Source organism: Pleurodeles waltl, chromosome 9 (genome assembly GCF_031143425.1).
Source record: "Pleurodeles waltl isolate 20211129_DDA chromosome 9, aPleWal1.hap1.20221129, whole genome shotgun sequence".
NCBI lineage: Eukaryota > Metazoa > Chordata > Amphibia > Caudata > Salamandridae > Pleurodeles > Pleurodeles waltl.
This window is the reverse complement of record NC_090448.1, coordinates 411,957,884-411,974,433: the sequence shown is the minus strand read 5'-3', so window position 1 is coordinate 411,974,433 and position 16,550 is coordinate 411,957,884. Positions and strand designations below refer to the sequence as shown.

The 16,550-nt window shown below is 39.3% G+C and overlaps 1 protein-coding gene across 3 annotated transcripts in view; it reads right to left on the bottom strand.

Moving 5' to 3' along the window:
- TAF6L (TATA-box binding protein associated factor 6 like) overlaps positions 1-16,550 on the bottom strand; it is a 178,767-nt gene that overhangs the window by 74,003 nt on the left and 88,214 nt on the right. For all 3 annotated transcript variants that reach the window (XM_069207178.1, XM_069207179.1, XM_069207180.1), the window contains one exon: positions 3,659-3,709. In XM_069207178.1, coding sequence (XP_069063279.1) covers positions 3,659-3,709 — 51 coding nt within the window. The remainder of the gene's footprint in view (positions 1-3,658; positions 3,710-16,550) is intronic.

Sequence of the window (16,550 nt, the reverse complement as noted above, 5' to 3'; positions counted from 1 at the left end):
TCTAATGACATGGCCTCCTTGTTCACCTGATCTGAACCCCATTGAGAACCTGTGGTCCATCATCAAATGTGAGATTTACAAGGAGGGAAAACAGTACACCTCTCTGAACAGTGTCTGGGAGGCTGTGGTTGCTGCTGCACGCAATGTTGATGGTGAACAGATCAAAACACTGACAGAATCCATGGATGGCAGGCTTTTGAGTGTCCTTGCAAAGAAAGGTGGCTATATTGGTCACTGATTTGTTTTTGTTTTGTTTTTGAATGTCAGAAATGTATATTTGTGAATGTTGAGATGTTATATTGGTTTCACTGGTAATAATAAATAATTGAAATGGGTATATATTTTTTTTTGTTAAGTTGCCTAATAATTATGCACAGTAATAGTCACCTGCACACACAGATATCCCCCTAACATAGCTAAAACTAAAAACAAACTAAAAACTACTTCCAAAAATATTCAGCTTTGATATTAATGAGTTTTTTGGGTTCATTGAGAACATGGTTGTTGTTCAATAATAAAATTAATCCTCAAAAATACAACTTGCCTAATAATTCTGCACTCCCTGTATATGTTCAGAGCTAAAAATTGAGTGGAGAGAGTGAAGACGCTCTATAGATTCCATCATAAGAACATATCACCGGGAGAGTGTTAGGTGTTAACAGAGCACAATTGCAACATCTAGACACACTATATAAATCACCCCAGCTATACTTGAAGAGCACACTGGGAGTATTGGATTACCAAGACTTGTGGTAAAACAGAAGGCTGAATTAGTGTGTTACCTTATGGCGGAAGAGCTAGTGGAGACTGTTAAGAATATGCTTAGATAAAGGAGTCTGAAACAGATGGTATATCTCTGGAATTCTATCAGCTCTTTGATGGCCCTCTCTCAAAGAAGTTCCTGAAGATGTGCAGTGAGGTGGTAAACCACCAAGTATGATATATAATGTGAGAGGCAGAAACTGGCATGGTGCCAAAGCTGGACAAGGCCCTGATACTTCCTGATTCATATCGACCTGTTTCAAGAGTGAATATTTATGCAAAGATATTAGCTAAAGCCCTAGCTACTAAATTTCTGCACGTTGTAGGTACACTGGTACATGAAGACCAATGTGACTTTATACAGGACACAGTACTCTACTCAACATCAAACGATTAAATCACAGATTGCATGCCACAGACCAACAAGAAGGGGAATGCATGTTGGCTGTACTTGATTTGAAAAAACATCTGATCTGTTAGACTGGAGGTATATGATTGCTGTTATGGAGTGGATGGTATTTGTCACTCAGTTCCTGAGGTGGGTCTGACTACTAGATATAATTCCTACAGCAAGAGTCCAATCTGAAAGTATCATGTCAAAAAAATGGTAAGTAGAACGAGGTCCTAAACAGAGGTACCCTCTGTACTCGCTAATGTTCGCCTTGACGATGGAGCTGGTAGCTATGAGACTTAGAGGAAAAAATACATGTGGTCTCTCTGTACGCAGACGAGAAGCTGGTGTGTGTTAACCGATCTTGTGGCATTAATTAGAGGCGTGGAGCAGAGCACGTGGCCTCTGTAATAATATAATAAAGAAAAGACTGTGCTATTCCCACTGTGGAGTTTAGCAAGAATGAACCTTTAGGAGCTCCCACTGACGGGAATCTGCTGGCACACTGTTTCTGATATCTGGGTATATAAATCATGCATTCAACTGATAAGCAAAATAAATATAATATGGAAAAGGTAAAGTGGGTCCTAAAGAGAGCTATACACTACAGAACACTCTTCTCCCATCTACAACGGGTAGGACTGCAGTTGCAAAAATTGCGCTTCTGCCACGATGTTTGCATGTGCTGCAACGCACATTACGCCCAATTCCAACATCTACATTTAAAGAACGGACAGCATATTGATAACAATATCTGGGCTGAGAAGAGGAGAGGAGTATGTCTGAAGGTTTGAAAATGGACACAGAAAAAGGTGGAGTGGGCCTAACTGATCTTGCGTTACATTACATTGTGGTGCAGCTGCAGGATGCAAGGACATAGATAATTGAGGGAAAAGCTGGTCAGCAGGCTATTGGGTGTGGAATCACATCTGGTGTACCTCAAGAGGGGCGATAATGTGCCCAAAAGATATCTCCATATAGTATGGCTGACATCTTCAACATGGGAGGCAGTTGCAAAGGAAGTGCTGGGGCATACTCCTTTTTCAAGTAAACTGGAATTTTGGTGGCTAATATCACATAAACATAATAGTAAACATGTGTCAATAGCACAACGGATTGAAGGGAAGTGTGTACCTTAGGGTACCTGCACCCAGAGATGTGTTCATCTCCTGTGGGGTGACTCAGGGGGCTTTTTGAGTACCCAGCGGCTGTTCCTTCAATATGCAAGGCTGTTCCGGACAACCAGAGAAATATGGGCAGGTATCCTGCCGCAGTGAAACACTGAAGGTACCACTGACAATGTGAGGGTGTCACGGGCTAGTTTCATAACTCTACATGGCCCTGAAAAAAAAAAACAGGAAGAAGGCCCCAATGAAAGCAACCATTTATGTGGGTGTGATTTACACATATTAACAGACAACATTTGGGACAAAGCATGTGCCTTGGTGCAAGAGATTTCTGGTAAAGCTAGATTCAAACTGACTCATTTTAGCATTTTTGCACTGAATCTATATGATCTGGCTCCCACCCTCAAGAAAGTACACGATTCATCCCGACAGTTTCTCCATAAGACCTATATGTAAGACTCTTGATACCACATTCACCTATATGACTTGGGCCTGTGGGACTCTGATGAACCCATGAAGGCAAACTACAGTGAAACTAAAGTTAGTCATAGGCACAAATACTTATATGTCAGTAGATCACTTCTTATTGAACATACAATATATACGTAGGCCAAAGCTCCAGAGGATCCACTATGAATGTGTGATATTGGATTTGTTGCTGCCCAAAAGGTGAACAAGAATTCATTGGCTACACCACACAGGGCCAACACAGGCAGTCTGGATGAGGGGCCTGATCGAATGGACCCATGCAGAAGAAATTAGGATCAGAGCATTCAGGAAGGATAAGGCTGATGAAAATGTAGCTGAGTGCGAGGATATGATAAACGTAGTGGCAGGTCCTGATAAAGACAGGCCCTCACAATGATACCTGCTGCTCTGTGTTGATATCACTAAATCCACAGTGGTAGACTGATGAAGCGATATCGAAAGATTAACACACCGGAAATAAACAACTTAAGGGTAAAGGGCTTAGCTATAGAAAAAGACAAAAATGTGTTATGCTGACGATCTAATTACTATACTGCTAATGTAACAATGGTTGCTTATAGTGCAGGTGTGTATGCGAGCTGATTAAAAAAAAAATCACACACAGGGCGTGTTAACTTGTTTCTTTATTGCTTTTACTTTAATTCTAGCTTGAAATCGGAATCAAACTTGAGCAAGTTGTAACACGCACATTTATGCAAAATGACACATACAAGCACTGTAAAATGTAAAAATGTCAATCACTGCTGCAATTTATAAATAAAAAGTTATACAAATGGAAAGGTATCACAGGCGTTGGGGTTAGAGGATATCCTGCCATTCCAATGACAGCAGTAGCAATGCGTAACACAAGACCGATCAGAATAACAGGATGCAGGAGTGAGGTTCTTACCAGTTCCTTGGGACTCCTGATTTCCTTTTCCATCCAGGTAGGAGACATGCACTGCAAAGGAAAAGAGGAGAACATTACACAGAGCTTTTCACCTTCACCACATCAATGGAAGGGGATAAATTCCCAACGTTTTACACCCCAGGTCAGAGAAAAACCCCACGTCTCAAAGTGCCTTAAATACTGGGAAATACCCAGCCAACATCTGTCATGTATTCTAAGGAAAGGGAAAGACATCACCAATGTTCAAATACCTCTGACATTTGATAATCCTGGTCCCACCAGAAATGGCACCTACATAACATAGTCCCTCTGCTTTAACTCGGAGAAGTGCCCTCCAACTTCCAATTAGTTGGTCTGTGACCCATCTTTCTCATAAATGTTCTTTTAGCACAACCTCAGGGTTTAAGAAACTCACCTCAGATTCCCGTTATGTGGTTTTTGAAAGGCAACGAAAAGCTGTTTTGTTTTTCTGAATTCTTTGGTTCGATATACATAGTACATTAGAGCTCTTTTAAGGTCAAGAGTATGAAGGGCTCTTTCTGCAATTGAGTCTGGCTGTGGAAAGAAGACTGGCAATTCCACTGTTTGGTTTATGTGGAAAGATGATACCACTTTGGAGAGAAATTTGGGATTTGTTCTAAGTACAACTTTATGTTTGTGTACTTGGAAAAAAGGTTCTAAAAGAGTGAATGCTTGTATTTCACTAACTCTTCGCAATGAAGTAATGGCTACCAGGAAGGCAACTTTCCATGTTAAGAATTGAATCTCACAAGAATGCATGGGTTCAAAAGGTGGGCACATTAGTCTGGTGAGTACAATATTTAGATTCTAAGTAGGAACAGGTGGTGTTCTGGGGGAATAATACGTTTTAATCCTTCCATGAAGGCTTTTATAACTGGAACTCTGAAAAGAGCGGTATGTTTAATACTCTGCAAGTATGCTGATATTGCAGTAAGATGGATTTTAATTGATGAGAAAGCTAGATTTTATTTCTGCAAATGAAGTAGATAGCATACAATATCTTGTATTGATGCTGTAAGTGGATCAGTATTATTAGATTTACAGTAGTGAACAAATCTTTAGCATAGCATTGCCTAGTAGTAGGCATTCTAATGGAAGTTTTAAGTATCCAAATTCTATGACTTCAGGAGCCAAATGGCTAAGTTGAGAGCACTGGGATTTGGATGTCTGATTTGTCCCTTGTTTTGTGTTAACAAATCCGGTCTGTTTGGAAGTTTGGAGTGAGGTACTACTGACAGGTCTAGGAGTGTCGTGTACTAATGTTGTCGTGCCCACGTTGGGGCTATGAGTATCATGGTGAGAGAGGTCTGACGTAGTTTGTTGACCAGAAAGGGAAGTAGTGGGAGAGGGGGAATATCCTTGACCAGATGATCGATAGAGCATTGTCCTTGGCTAGAGGATGTGGGTGTCTGGATGCGAAGTTTTGGCAGTTTGCGTTTTCCCTTGTCGCAAATAGGTCTATTTCTGATGTTCCCCACTTTTGAAAGTACTGTTGAAGTACTTGAGAGTGAATCTCCCATTTGTGTGTCTGTTGGTGCATCCTGCTTAGGAGATCCGCTAGCTGATTGTGTATTCTTGGAATGTATTATGCTAACAGATGAATGTGATTGTGAATTGGCCATTTCCATATTGTTTGGGCTAGAAGGGACAGTTGAGATGAATGTGTCCGCCTTGTTTCTTCAGGTAATACATGGTCGTCATATTGTCTGTTTTTATCAGAACAATCTTGTGTTTGAGAAGGGGTTGAAATGTTTTTAAGGCAAGGAACACAGCTAATAATTCTAAATGGTTTATGTGAAACTTTCGCTGTTTTGAATACCATTCCCCTTGAATGGTAAGATTGTTGAAATAATCTCCTCAACCTATCATTGATGCATCTGTTGTTATTGTGGTCTGAGGCACAGGGTCTTGAAATGACCGCCCCTTCCTTCAATTGCTGAAATTCCATCATTGAAGGGACTTGTGCATTTGGTGGTCCAACAACACTAGATCTTTCAATGGGCCCTGTGCTTGAGACCATTGCTGTGAGAGGCACTGTTGTAGTGTCCTCATGTTTAGTCTTGCATGCAGTACTATTGCTATGCAGGATGCCATCATTCCTAATAGTTTCATGATACATCTTACATTGTATTGTTGATTTGGCCGCATTTGTGGTATGAGATTTTGGAAAGCTTGTATCCTTTGTGTATTTGGATAGGCTAAGGCTTTTTGCGTATTTAAAATAGCACCTAGGTAAGGTTGCACCTGTGCTGGCTTAAGATGAGATTTTTGGTAGTTGAGAGTGAACCCTAGTGTATGTATGGTCTCTATTACGTATTGAGTGTGTTGTTGGCATTGTATAAAATTGTTTGATTTTATTAGCCAATCGTCTAGATATGGAAAGACATGTATGTGTCGTCTTCTTAGGTAGGCTGCCACTACTACTCGACATTTTGTGAATACCCTTGGAGCTGTTATGCCGAATTGTAGAACTTTGAATTGATAATGTTTTCCTGCTATCACAAACCTACTATCACAAACCTTAGGTATTTTCTGTGAGCTGGATGTATATGGAAATACGCATCTTTGAGGTCAAGTGCAGTCATGTAATCTTGTTTTTGTAGTAGTGGAATGACGTCCTGCAGGGTTACCATGTGAAAGTGTTCTGACAGGATATATAGATTTAGGAATCTGAGGTCTAGGATGGGCCTGAGAGTGCCATTCTTTTTGGGAATGAGGAAGTATAGTGAGTATACTTCTGTTCCTTGTTGAGAATGTGGGACCAATTCTATTGCTTGTTTTAGTAGTAGCGATGGTACTTCTTGCTGTAATAGAACATTGTATTTTGGGGACAGCTTGTGGTAACGTGGAAGAATGTTTGGAGGGGTAGGAACAAATTCTAGGCAATAGCCATAGTGGATAATTGACAATACCCAATGGTCTGTGGTGATGTTTTGCCAATGGGAGTGGAATTGCTGCAGTCTTCCCCCCCGGCAGGAGATGTGTGGGGTTGAGGGACGGCAAATAAGTCACTGTTTAGATGGGGTAGTGGCTTGTTTAGAAGTTTGGAACTTGCCTCTGTTTCTAAAGTATTGGCCTCTGTAAGACCATCTAAATCCTCCTCTCTGGTACTGCTGTTGCCCTTGCTTTGCCTGGGAGGTAGAAGCCTCAGTGGATTGTGGCTTGAATCCTCCTCTGAATTGTTGCCTGCGAAAGGAGCCTCTATAGGGTGTTGTGTATAATGTTCCCATTGCTTTGGCAGTGTCTGAGTCTTTCCTCAGTTTTTCTATGGCCGTATAGACTTCCGGGCCAAACAATTGCTTTTTATTAAAAGGCATGTTGAGCTCTGCCTGCTGAATTTCTGGTTTAAAACCAGAAGGACGTAGCCATGCATGTCTACATATAGTAATGGCAGTATTGACACTTCTAGCTGCTGTATCTGCAGCACCAAGGGAAGACCGTATTTGACTACTGGTTATGCTTGTGACCCTCTTCCACGACTTGTTATGCCCTTTTTTGGTGTTCCTTGGGGAGGTGCTGTAGGAGTTCCTGCATCTCGTCCCAGTGGGCTCTATCGTACCTTGCTAGCAAGGCTTGCAAATTGGCCATTCGCCATTGGTTGGCAGCCTGTGTCTACCCTCTTGCCAGCAGCATCAAATTTCCTACTCTCCTTATCAAGAGGAGGAGCATCCCCTGATGACTGGCTATTAGCCCTTTTTCTAGCCGCACTTACAACCACTGAGTCTGGAGGAACTTGGTGTGTATATTTTTTGGGTCAACCATGGCTCTCTGGCAGTGGTGTACCCAAGGCCTTCGATTATTTTTTTGTAAGTGGGTGTAGGGGCAGACGTGCTCACGTGCTGTCCAGAAGTGATAGGCCTATCTTCTTCCGATTCTTGTTGGGAGTCGGTGTCTCTGATGGAGACCGCTGTCTGTGCCTGTACTTCCTCCATGATGTTGAGATGTTCCGTACTCTTGGACGCCATTTCCAATCTTCTGGCTCTCCGATCACGCAGGGACTTCTTGGATCAAAACGATCGACAGGCCTCACAATCTTCTTCTTTGTGATCAGGAGAAAGACACAGATTACAAACAAGGTGTTGATCTGTGTAGGGAAATTTTGCGTGGCATCGAGGACAAAATGGAGTCCGGCCCATCAGGCTTTGACGCGGTAGGCCCGAACAGGCCAGAGTCGGGCGTACGCGCCCAGAATGGCGAAATCTAGTTTCCAACAGTATTATCGGTTCGAGGCTAGATAGAAACACGATCGAAACAATACTGACGATTAAGGGAGTTTTCTAAAGTTTCCGGTTCGAAATCTCAGAGTGAGAGGAAACACGTCCGAACCAGACAGCGGAAAGAAAACAATTAACAATGGAGTTGATGACCATGTGCAGTATGACCAGGAGAAGGAGTAACACAATCATGTGACTCCGAAAAGACTTCTTCAAAGAAAAACAACTTGTAGCACTCCGAGCCTAACACTAGATGGCGGAATAATGCATTGCATGTGTATCTGCAGCTACACATGCCATCGAACATATATATATATATATATATATATATATATATATATATATATATATATATATATATATATATATATATATATATATAGCTTATGTGTACATACAGACGGGAAAGATCTCTGCATGGTTAAAGATGTGCCCAGAGTGCTCAACTGTAAGCTGACTAGATTCCTAATGCTGATTGTTTTGTCATAGGCAAGCATGGATCATGTGTGTGCACCATGGAATTGGCCTGTCTATCAGATTGTAGTCTTGTTGGACCAAGAGGGTCGCCCAAAGCCCTTATACTGATGGAAGGCTTTTGCCTTCACCAAGAGTTAAGGAGCACGACTGTGGCGGTGGCAGCATACCATGTAGTGATCATTAGTAGTGAACAGGTCCTTTTTTACCCTATATCACAGGAGTGATGCCCACAGGCTCACTCGCCTTTTTAAAAGTTCTGCTGCTGTAAGCTTAACTCACCCTTGACCCAAATCAGGTAAATGTGGAGTGCTGCACAGCGGAGAAGAAGTAACTCCTCGCTGGATGTATGTGTGCCTGGGAAGAGTACAGTACGAGGATATAGCAGTATTGTGCAATATATGTGTGTGTGGTTAAGGCATGTACTTAGTGTATGTTTGCCTGCGGACAAGATCGACTGACTATTGTGAGCTATTGTAAGCATGGACTGTGGTGACTACTTTTATTGTTTTAATAGTATTGACTATCTTGTGTATATTTTATTTTCAGGATGTAATTGTGCCTTTCGGGGTACTGTAATTCATATTGCATAATTTGTAGTATAGTAGAGGCACCTAATTGCAGAAGGTGTCAGGTATTGTTCCACCTCTAGCCTTAACACAGCACCTGGGGAACAACCTAATCAATGGGAAATATGGGAAGCAGTATTCCTTGCTTACATGGAGGTTCTGGAAGGCGAGGAGTGTGAACCAGAGAGAAAATTTGCACTTTTAAAACATTGTTTAGGAGGATTTGGATTGAAAGAGTTTAAAAATGTATGTGCCTTAGTCAACCCTGGTAACATTAATGTTTACCAATATGCTTTTAATCAGTTATGTTTACGGTATGGTAGAAAAAACAATATTGTGATGGAACTATTCATAGTCTATTCTAGAAAACGCTGAATCTATTGAGGAGTATGTATCTACACTTAGATCGCTTGCTGTAACTTGTGATTTTGAACAAATTACACATAAGCAAGTTTGAAGGGATCAGATTTTGATGAGAACAAACAACAAGAAGATACAGAAAAGACTCTGGACCACTACAAATAGGTCACTTAACGCTGCCACTGAAATTGCTAAAGCTGTTGAACACTCTAAAAAATATGTACAGGAAATAAGGGGAAATGGAAATAATGAAGTGCATGTAGTGATAAAAAGCGAGAATAAGTTAAACAAATATCAGATTACACAAACCAGAAACAAAGCCTATATGTAAAACACCAGATGAAAAAAATAATATAACACTATGTTATAGATGTGGCAGTAATGGTCATGTAGGTAACTTAAAGTTATGTCCGAAATAGGAAAATACTGTTAGAGATGCAAGAAAGGGCACTTTGGAAGGGTATGTAGATCAGCTTAAAAGAAAGTAAATGTTGTGCAGAACTCTGATGATAACAATAGTATGAATGATTATTTTGAACAAGACATTAACACTGTGTTGACTACTAGTGGGGAAAAATGAAACAACTACATTTCCTTCATGTGAAATAGATATTGATGGGATATTTTATGGATGCTAGTTGATTCATGTGCTTGGTACACCATCATACCATATAGTTAAAGAGAAATGTTCCAATAAAATGTTACTGTTGCCTGATGTAGCACCAGGAGGGTGCACAGGTCATAGAATTGAATTAGTAGGGTATTTCATGGCAAATCTAGAGTTCAATAAATGCTGCACGTATGGTAAAGTGTATGTGGCCAGGAAGAAGCAATCCTTATTAGGTTGGCCATATCAGGAAGAAATGGGAATTAGACTAGACCCAACGGCTGATCCGCCTGTGTACAGTATTGAGAAATCCTCCAGTAATAAGACCACTGATTTCATTCATAAGTTAAAGCTACGATTCCCTAATGTTTTTAGTAATAAATTAGGAGAATATAAAGGATTTAAACATTTGATTAGAATAAATGATAATGCTATTCCTTCACGTCATAGAGTAAGAAATGTTCCACTGTTTTGACCTTTGAAAAGGAACCTGAGAAGATATATGTGAGGAGGGTGGTTGAAGGGTACGGTTGGTGTAACTTACCGGATGATGGATGGTCATGAAAATAAACGTTGAGACACTAAGGATTTCACGTTGTCAGAGTCCTTGTTCAGGAAAGAGGAGAATAAGATATTCCTACACTCATCCTATACCAAGAGCACATGAACTAAACAACAAGTTAGGTGCAGCCAAATTCCTTAGTACTTTTGACTTAACTGCAGCGTACTATCAAATTAGGATGTCACCTGGAGCATGAGATAAGACAGCATTCTCTACATCTGATGGGCATAATCAGTTTAGTGTTATGCCCTTTGGTTTAAAGAATGCCCGTGCCACCTTACAAAGGTTGGTTTTGGAGTCCTTTAGAGCAGCATATCTAGACGATAGCACGGTCTTCAGTTCCTCCTGGCAAAATCACCTGATCCACCTGAGGAAGGTTTTGCAGGCCTTGCAATCAGCAGGCCACACTATTAAGGCATCAAAGTGCCAGACAGGGCAGGGCAGTGTTGTATCCTTGGACCACCTTGTAGGTGGAGGCCAGACAATTCTGGATTGGGAAGCTACAACAACCCAGACTCAAGTCAGGGCATTCCTTGGCTTGAGGTTTGTGAAGCGGTATGGATCCATTCTGATCCCCTAACAGCATTTACCTCAAAGAAAATGCCCAGAAAAGTAAACTGGACTCTTGACTGTCAAAAGGCCTTTGACACCCTGAAAGACGCAATGTACTCAGCACCAGTTCTTAAAGCTCCAGATTGTTCTAAGCAGTTCATTGTGCAGACATACGCCTCTGAACATGGGGTAGGAGCAGCCCTGTCCAAAACCAATGATGATGGCCATGACCAGCCTGTTGCTTTCTTTGGCACAAGGTTACTTCTTAGGGAGCAGCGTTGGAGTGCCATTGAGAAGGGAGGCCTTTGCTGTGGTTTGGTCACTGACAAAGCTGAGATCATACTTGTTTGGTACTTACTTTATTGTTCAAACTGACCGCAGACCTCTCAGATGGCTGATGCAAATGAAAGATGGGAACCCTAAACTTTTGAGGTGGTCCATCTCCCTACAGGAAATGCACTTTTCATTGGGACACAAACCTGAGAATGCCTATGCCAATGCTGATGGCCTTTCCAGGTTCTTCCACTTAGACAATGAGGACTTTCTAGGGAAAGGTTAGTCTCATCCTATTTAGTTTTGGAGCGGGTTATCTAGGAAAGTGCCCTTTTTGGCATGGTTACCCCCCACACACTTTTTGCGTGATATTGATGCTGACTTGACAGAGTATGCTGGGATCCTGCTATCCAGGCCCCAGCACCAGTGTTCTTTCCCAAACTTGTAACATTGTTCCCACAATTGGCACACAGTAAAGTCCCTTGTAAAAGGTCCCCATGGTACCAAGGGTCCTGTGGCCAGGGAAGGTCCCAAATGGCAGCAGCATGTGTTCTGCCACCCTGGAGACCCCTCATCAAGCACATAAACCCTGCCTTTGCTACTTGTGTATACTGGTGGGGAGAAAAGGACAAAGTCAACATGGCACCCCTCTCAGGGTGCCATGCCCACAAACCATTGCCTGTGGCATAGGTGAGTCACCCCTCTAGCAGGCCTTACAGCACTAAGGTAAGGTGGACTATACCACAGGTGAGGGCATAGCTGCATGAGCAATATGTCCCTACAGTGTCTAAGTGCATTCTTAAACATTGTAAGTGCAGTGTGGCCATATAAAGTATATGGGCTGAGAGTCTGTCATTACGAACTCCACAGCTCCATAATGGCTTCACTGAAGTCTGGGAAGCTTAGTATCAAACTTCCTAGAATAATAAACACACACACAAATAACCAAATACATTTAACAAAGAAACTTCCACTCAAGATTGGCACCCCGCCTTAGAACACCACCATACAAGAAAAAGAATAGGTGGTACATCCTTCTCCGTTCAAGCAGCCAAACTATGCAATTCATTACCCCTAAATATAAGATCCACGGATAACTATCTTGTCTTCAGGAGACAACTCAAAGAGTTGGCTGTTAACTTCATAACCACCATATTCAAACAGCAATGGACTGCATATGCCTGAGTTGATAAATATTTTTAATCTAATTATGTGTATTTTCTAGATACGTATAGTTCTTATAGTTCTTTAGGAAATGTGTATCGCTACTATGTCATAACAAATTCTACACTTACTCTTTAAAAGTGTTTAACAAATGTACATTTACTCACGGTTAAATATATATAGGTGTGTGCGTGTGCATGTGAGTGTTTATATATGTGTGTGTGTATATATATACATATATATGTAAACACAAACACAGTCCTGGTCAGTGACGAGGCGAATTCTTAAGCGGTCCGGCACGGGTTCCAGGAGCCCAAAATCTCGCGTGTAGCAATTTCATAATCCAGAAAAGGATAACCGGACACCATGACCATGCAAAATTACATTTATTGACACGTTTCGGCCGTAGCCTTGCTCACAATACTCCTCCAATTCATTCAAAGCACATATAAATCTAATCTATACAACATAAAGAAAGGACTAATTTACAAAAAACAAGCTCCTAAAGAGGGAAAGCGTGGCGGCCATTTTGAACTGTATCTTTTTGCTTCTTATAACGTAATAAAATGTTAATGGCAACACAACATATTCAACACTTTTGCCTATGATAAGGAACTGTATTTATCTTTATATTACCTTCAGTTTGTCAACCTATAGTAATAGTTCATAATAATGCAGGTTAAATATATTTGCCCTCTATAATTTTTAAAGATGTTATAATTCTTTTTATTAACAAAAAAACAAAAAAATATAAATCCACTTATCCCCTCTGGCTATTTTTCAATTAATTTACATAAAATTTACATAAAAATACTATCTTCACATTAAGTCCCTAATCACCCACTCTTAACTCCAATATAAATCTAAATTCACTTCTAAAAAGCCCATTAACAGTGTTATAAAACCTAAATGTTTTTTAAATATTTTAAATATTGCAAATATTTTGAATATTTTATTTATTTTGTTTTAAATATCTTAAATATTTTAAATATGCCTCATATATAAATAAGACTAATTGAAAAAAATAAGATCAATTGAAAAAAAATTAAGACCAATTGAAAAAAATCTAAAATGTAAAGAACCCAACTGCAATGGCTTCCTCTTGTCCATCTTAACTACTTATTATTCCGTTATTTAGATAGACATCCCATTTGAATAGCTAATATCAGTAGGGTATCCTAACTATATATTGAGAAAAAATTAAACATATCCGGAGTCTTTCGACTTGCGGATCTTTTTTGATTAATGAATTTCTTCTGATTAATGAATTTTTTGATACTACCAAATGTATATTAGTTAAGAATTGTAAATATTTTTATATTTCTATTTTTGTATTCCTTTGCTTGTATATTTTGGGGTTATTAGTATGTGCGGTGTGGGAACCTGTGTAGTATTGGTATTTATAGGAAGTTTCCAATTTGCAGACTTAGCTTTTTGTCCATTTATCTATTTATTTTGAGATTTCTGAATATATTTAAATATTTATAATTATTTAGATTGAGGTATTACTTATATATAGTTAGGATACCCTACTGATATTAGCTATTCAAATGGGATGTCTATCTAAATAACGGAATAATAAGTAGTTAAGATGGACAAGAGCAAGCCATTGCAGTTGGGTTCTTTACATTTTAGATTTTTTTCAATTGGTCTTAAATTTTTTTCAATTGATCTTATTTTTTTCAATTAGTCTTATTTATATATGAGGCATATTTAAAATATTTAAGATATTTAAAACAAAATAAATAAAATATTCAAAATATTTGCAATATTTAAAATATTTAAAAAACATTTAGGTTTTATAACACTGTTAATGGGCTTTTTAGAAGTGAATTTAGATTTATATTGGAGTTCAGAGTGGGTGATTAGGGACTTAATGTGAAGATAGTATTTTAATGTAAATTTTATGTAAATTAATTGAAAAATAGCCAGAGGGGATAAGTGGATTTATTATTTTTTGTTAATAAAAAGAATTATAACATCTTTAAAAATTATAGAGGGCAAATATGTTTAACCTGCATTATTATGAACTATTACTATAGGTTGACAAACTGAAGGTAATATAAAGATAAATACAGTTCCTTATTATAAGCAAAAGTGTTGAATATGTTGTGTTGCCATTAACATTTTATTACGTTATAAGAAGTAAAAAGATACAGTTCAAAATGGCCGCCACACTTTCCCTCTTTAGGAGCTTGTTTTTTGTAAATTAGTCCTTTCTTTATGTTGTATAGATTAGATTTATATGTGCTTTGAATGAATTGGAGGAGTATTGTGAGCAAGGCTACGGCCGAAACGCGTCAATAAATGTAATTTTGCATGGTCATGGTGTCCGGTTATCCTTTTCTGGATTATGAAATTGCTACACGTGTGATACATATATATGTGTGTAATTCTATGCTTAGCATGTTCCTAGGTCATTGCATAGCTCCTAGATAAGTTCTTGTATTAGATACTTATGAATCCCTGCTCTCGTTTTTATATCACTGATCAAATATTTTATTATTATAAGCATTTCACTATTCAAAAATTGAGGAAAGATAAATAAATATTAGAAAAGTACATTTATTAATTAATTTCAAATATTACAAATCTTGAAAGTCTGTGTTTATACCATTCTACTTTTCTTCTCATATTAATATACCCAGTATTATAGTCCTTGAACATATATTCCATTACTATGTATTCACATATCTATTTACTCTAGTCTCACTGTACTAGAGAAAAATTAAACAATAAATAAAATCTATAAATAAAATTCAAATTATGAATAATTAAAGTAAAAATAAATAAAATAAAAATGACAAAAATGTTTATATATATATATATATATATATATATATATATAATATAAATGTATTCTCTTGTAAGCTTTACTTTGTCTACCCATCACCCTATGTCATGTCTCTATCAATGTATCCTCCATACCTACTCCGAGTCATCCCAAACCCATTCTACTACTTTCATTTCCAAAATAACCCTGCCTAAGCTCTTTCCTCCTCTTCCACATCTAGCTCACTCCAAACCTCAGTTTACTACCATGATCTCCCAAACAACCCTACTAAACTCTCCCTCATTTATCTAACCTTTGACTCACCCAACACCCCTACTGCTACTATGATCCCCCTAACCCTTTCCATAGACTCTTCCCTCCTCCATCTTTCCATTACTCATCCAAAGCCTCATCCTATTACTATAAACTCCCAATTAACACTTCTGGATTCTTCACTCCTATAGCCCTCCATTACTCTAGTCAATCCATCTAACTAACTCACATAGCCTCTGCTCAAATTAACTCATAATAATACTAATACTGTACTCATATTTCCCTATACTAATCCACCAGTAACTCCTCCTGGGTTCCGGCTACTCGCCGAAAAGTGCTCATCAGGGGTAGTAAGCGCTATATAAATACTATTACAAATACAATTCCATGAGAGATGTAGTGCTGTGCAGTGCACGTGCAATGGAAGCATGTGCTGGGTGTATGTGTGCTTCCGTTAAGTACAATACAGGAAAGGTGAAGTGTTGTGCAGCGCACACATAGTGAGTGTGTGTGCTGACAGAGTTTATAATTGCAAATAGCACACCGTGGTACAATACAGAAAAGCTACAGTAATGACAGTAATGAGAAGTGTGTGCAAACTGTATGTGTGTCTGAAAGGGCACAATGCATGGAGGTAACAGTAATGAACTGTAAGTGTGCCTTGAATGTACAATGAGTGCAAGTATGCCTGTAATAGGACATTACATGGAGGACCCAGGATTGCAATTTGGGAAGCCCAGGCCTAACAGGTGAAGATATGAGGCGTAGAGGAATCCCCCCAGAAAGATTTGTGTATTGCTGCATTCCTGTGAGCTAGGAGGGACACACACTGGAGGAAGGGACTCCCTCTTCACAGTTATAAAGGGTGCTTTGTGATCCAGTGTTAGATCACAAGGCTGGGGACTGGAAACATCTCAGGAAGAGATAGGGCTGATAAGAGAATCATAGCGATTAGGGCTGGGAGCCCAAGATTAACCTTTTGATGCGCATACCACTCTGGCTGACATCCAGATATGAACTCTGGTCACTCCCATGAACTGTGTTGTGGGT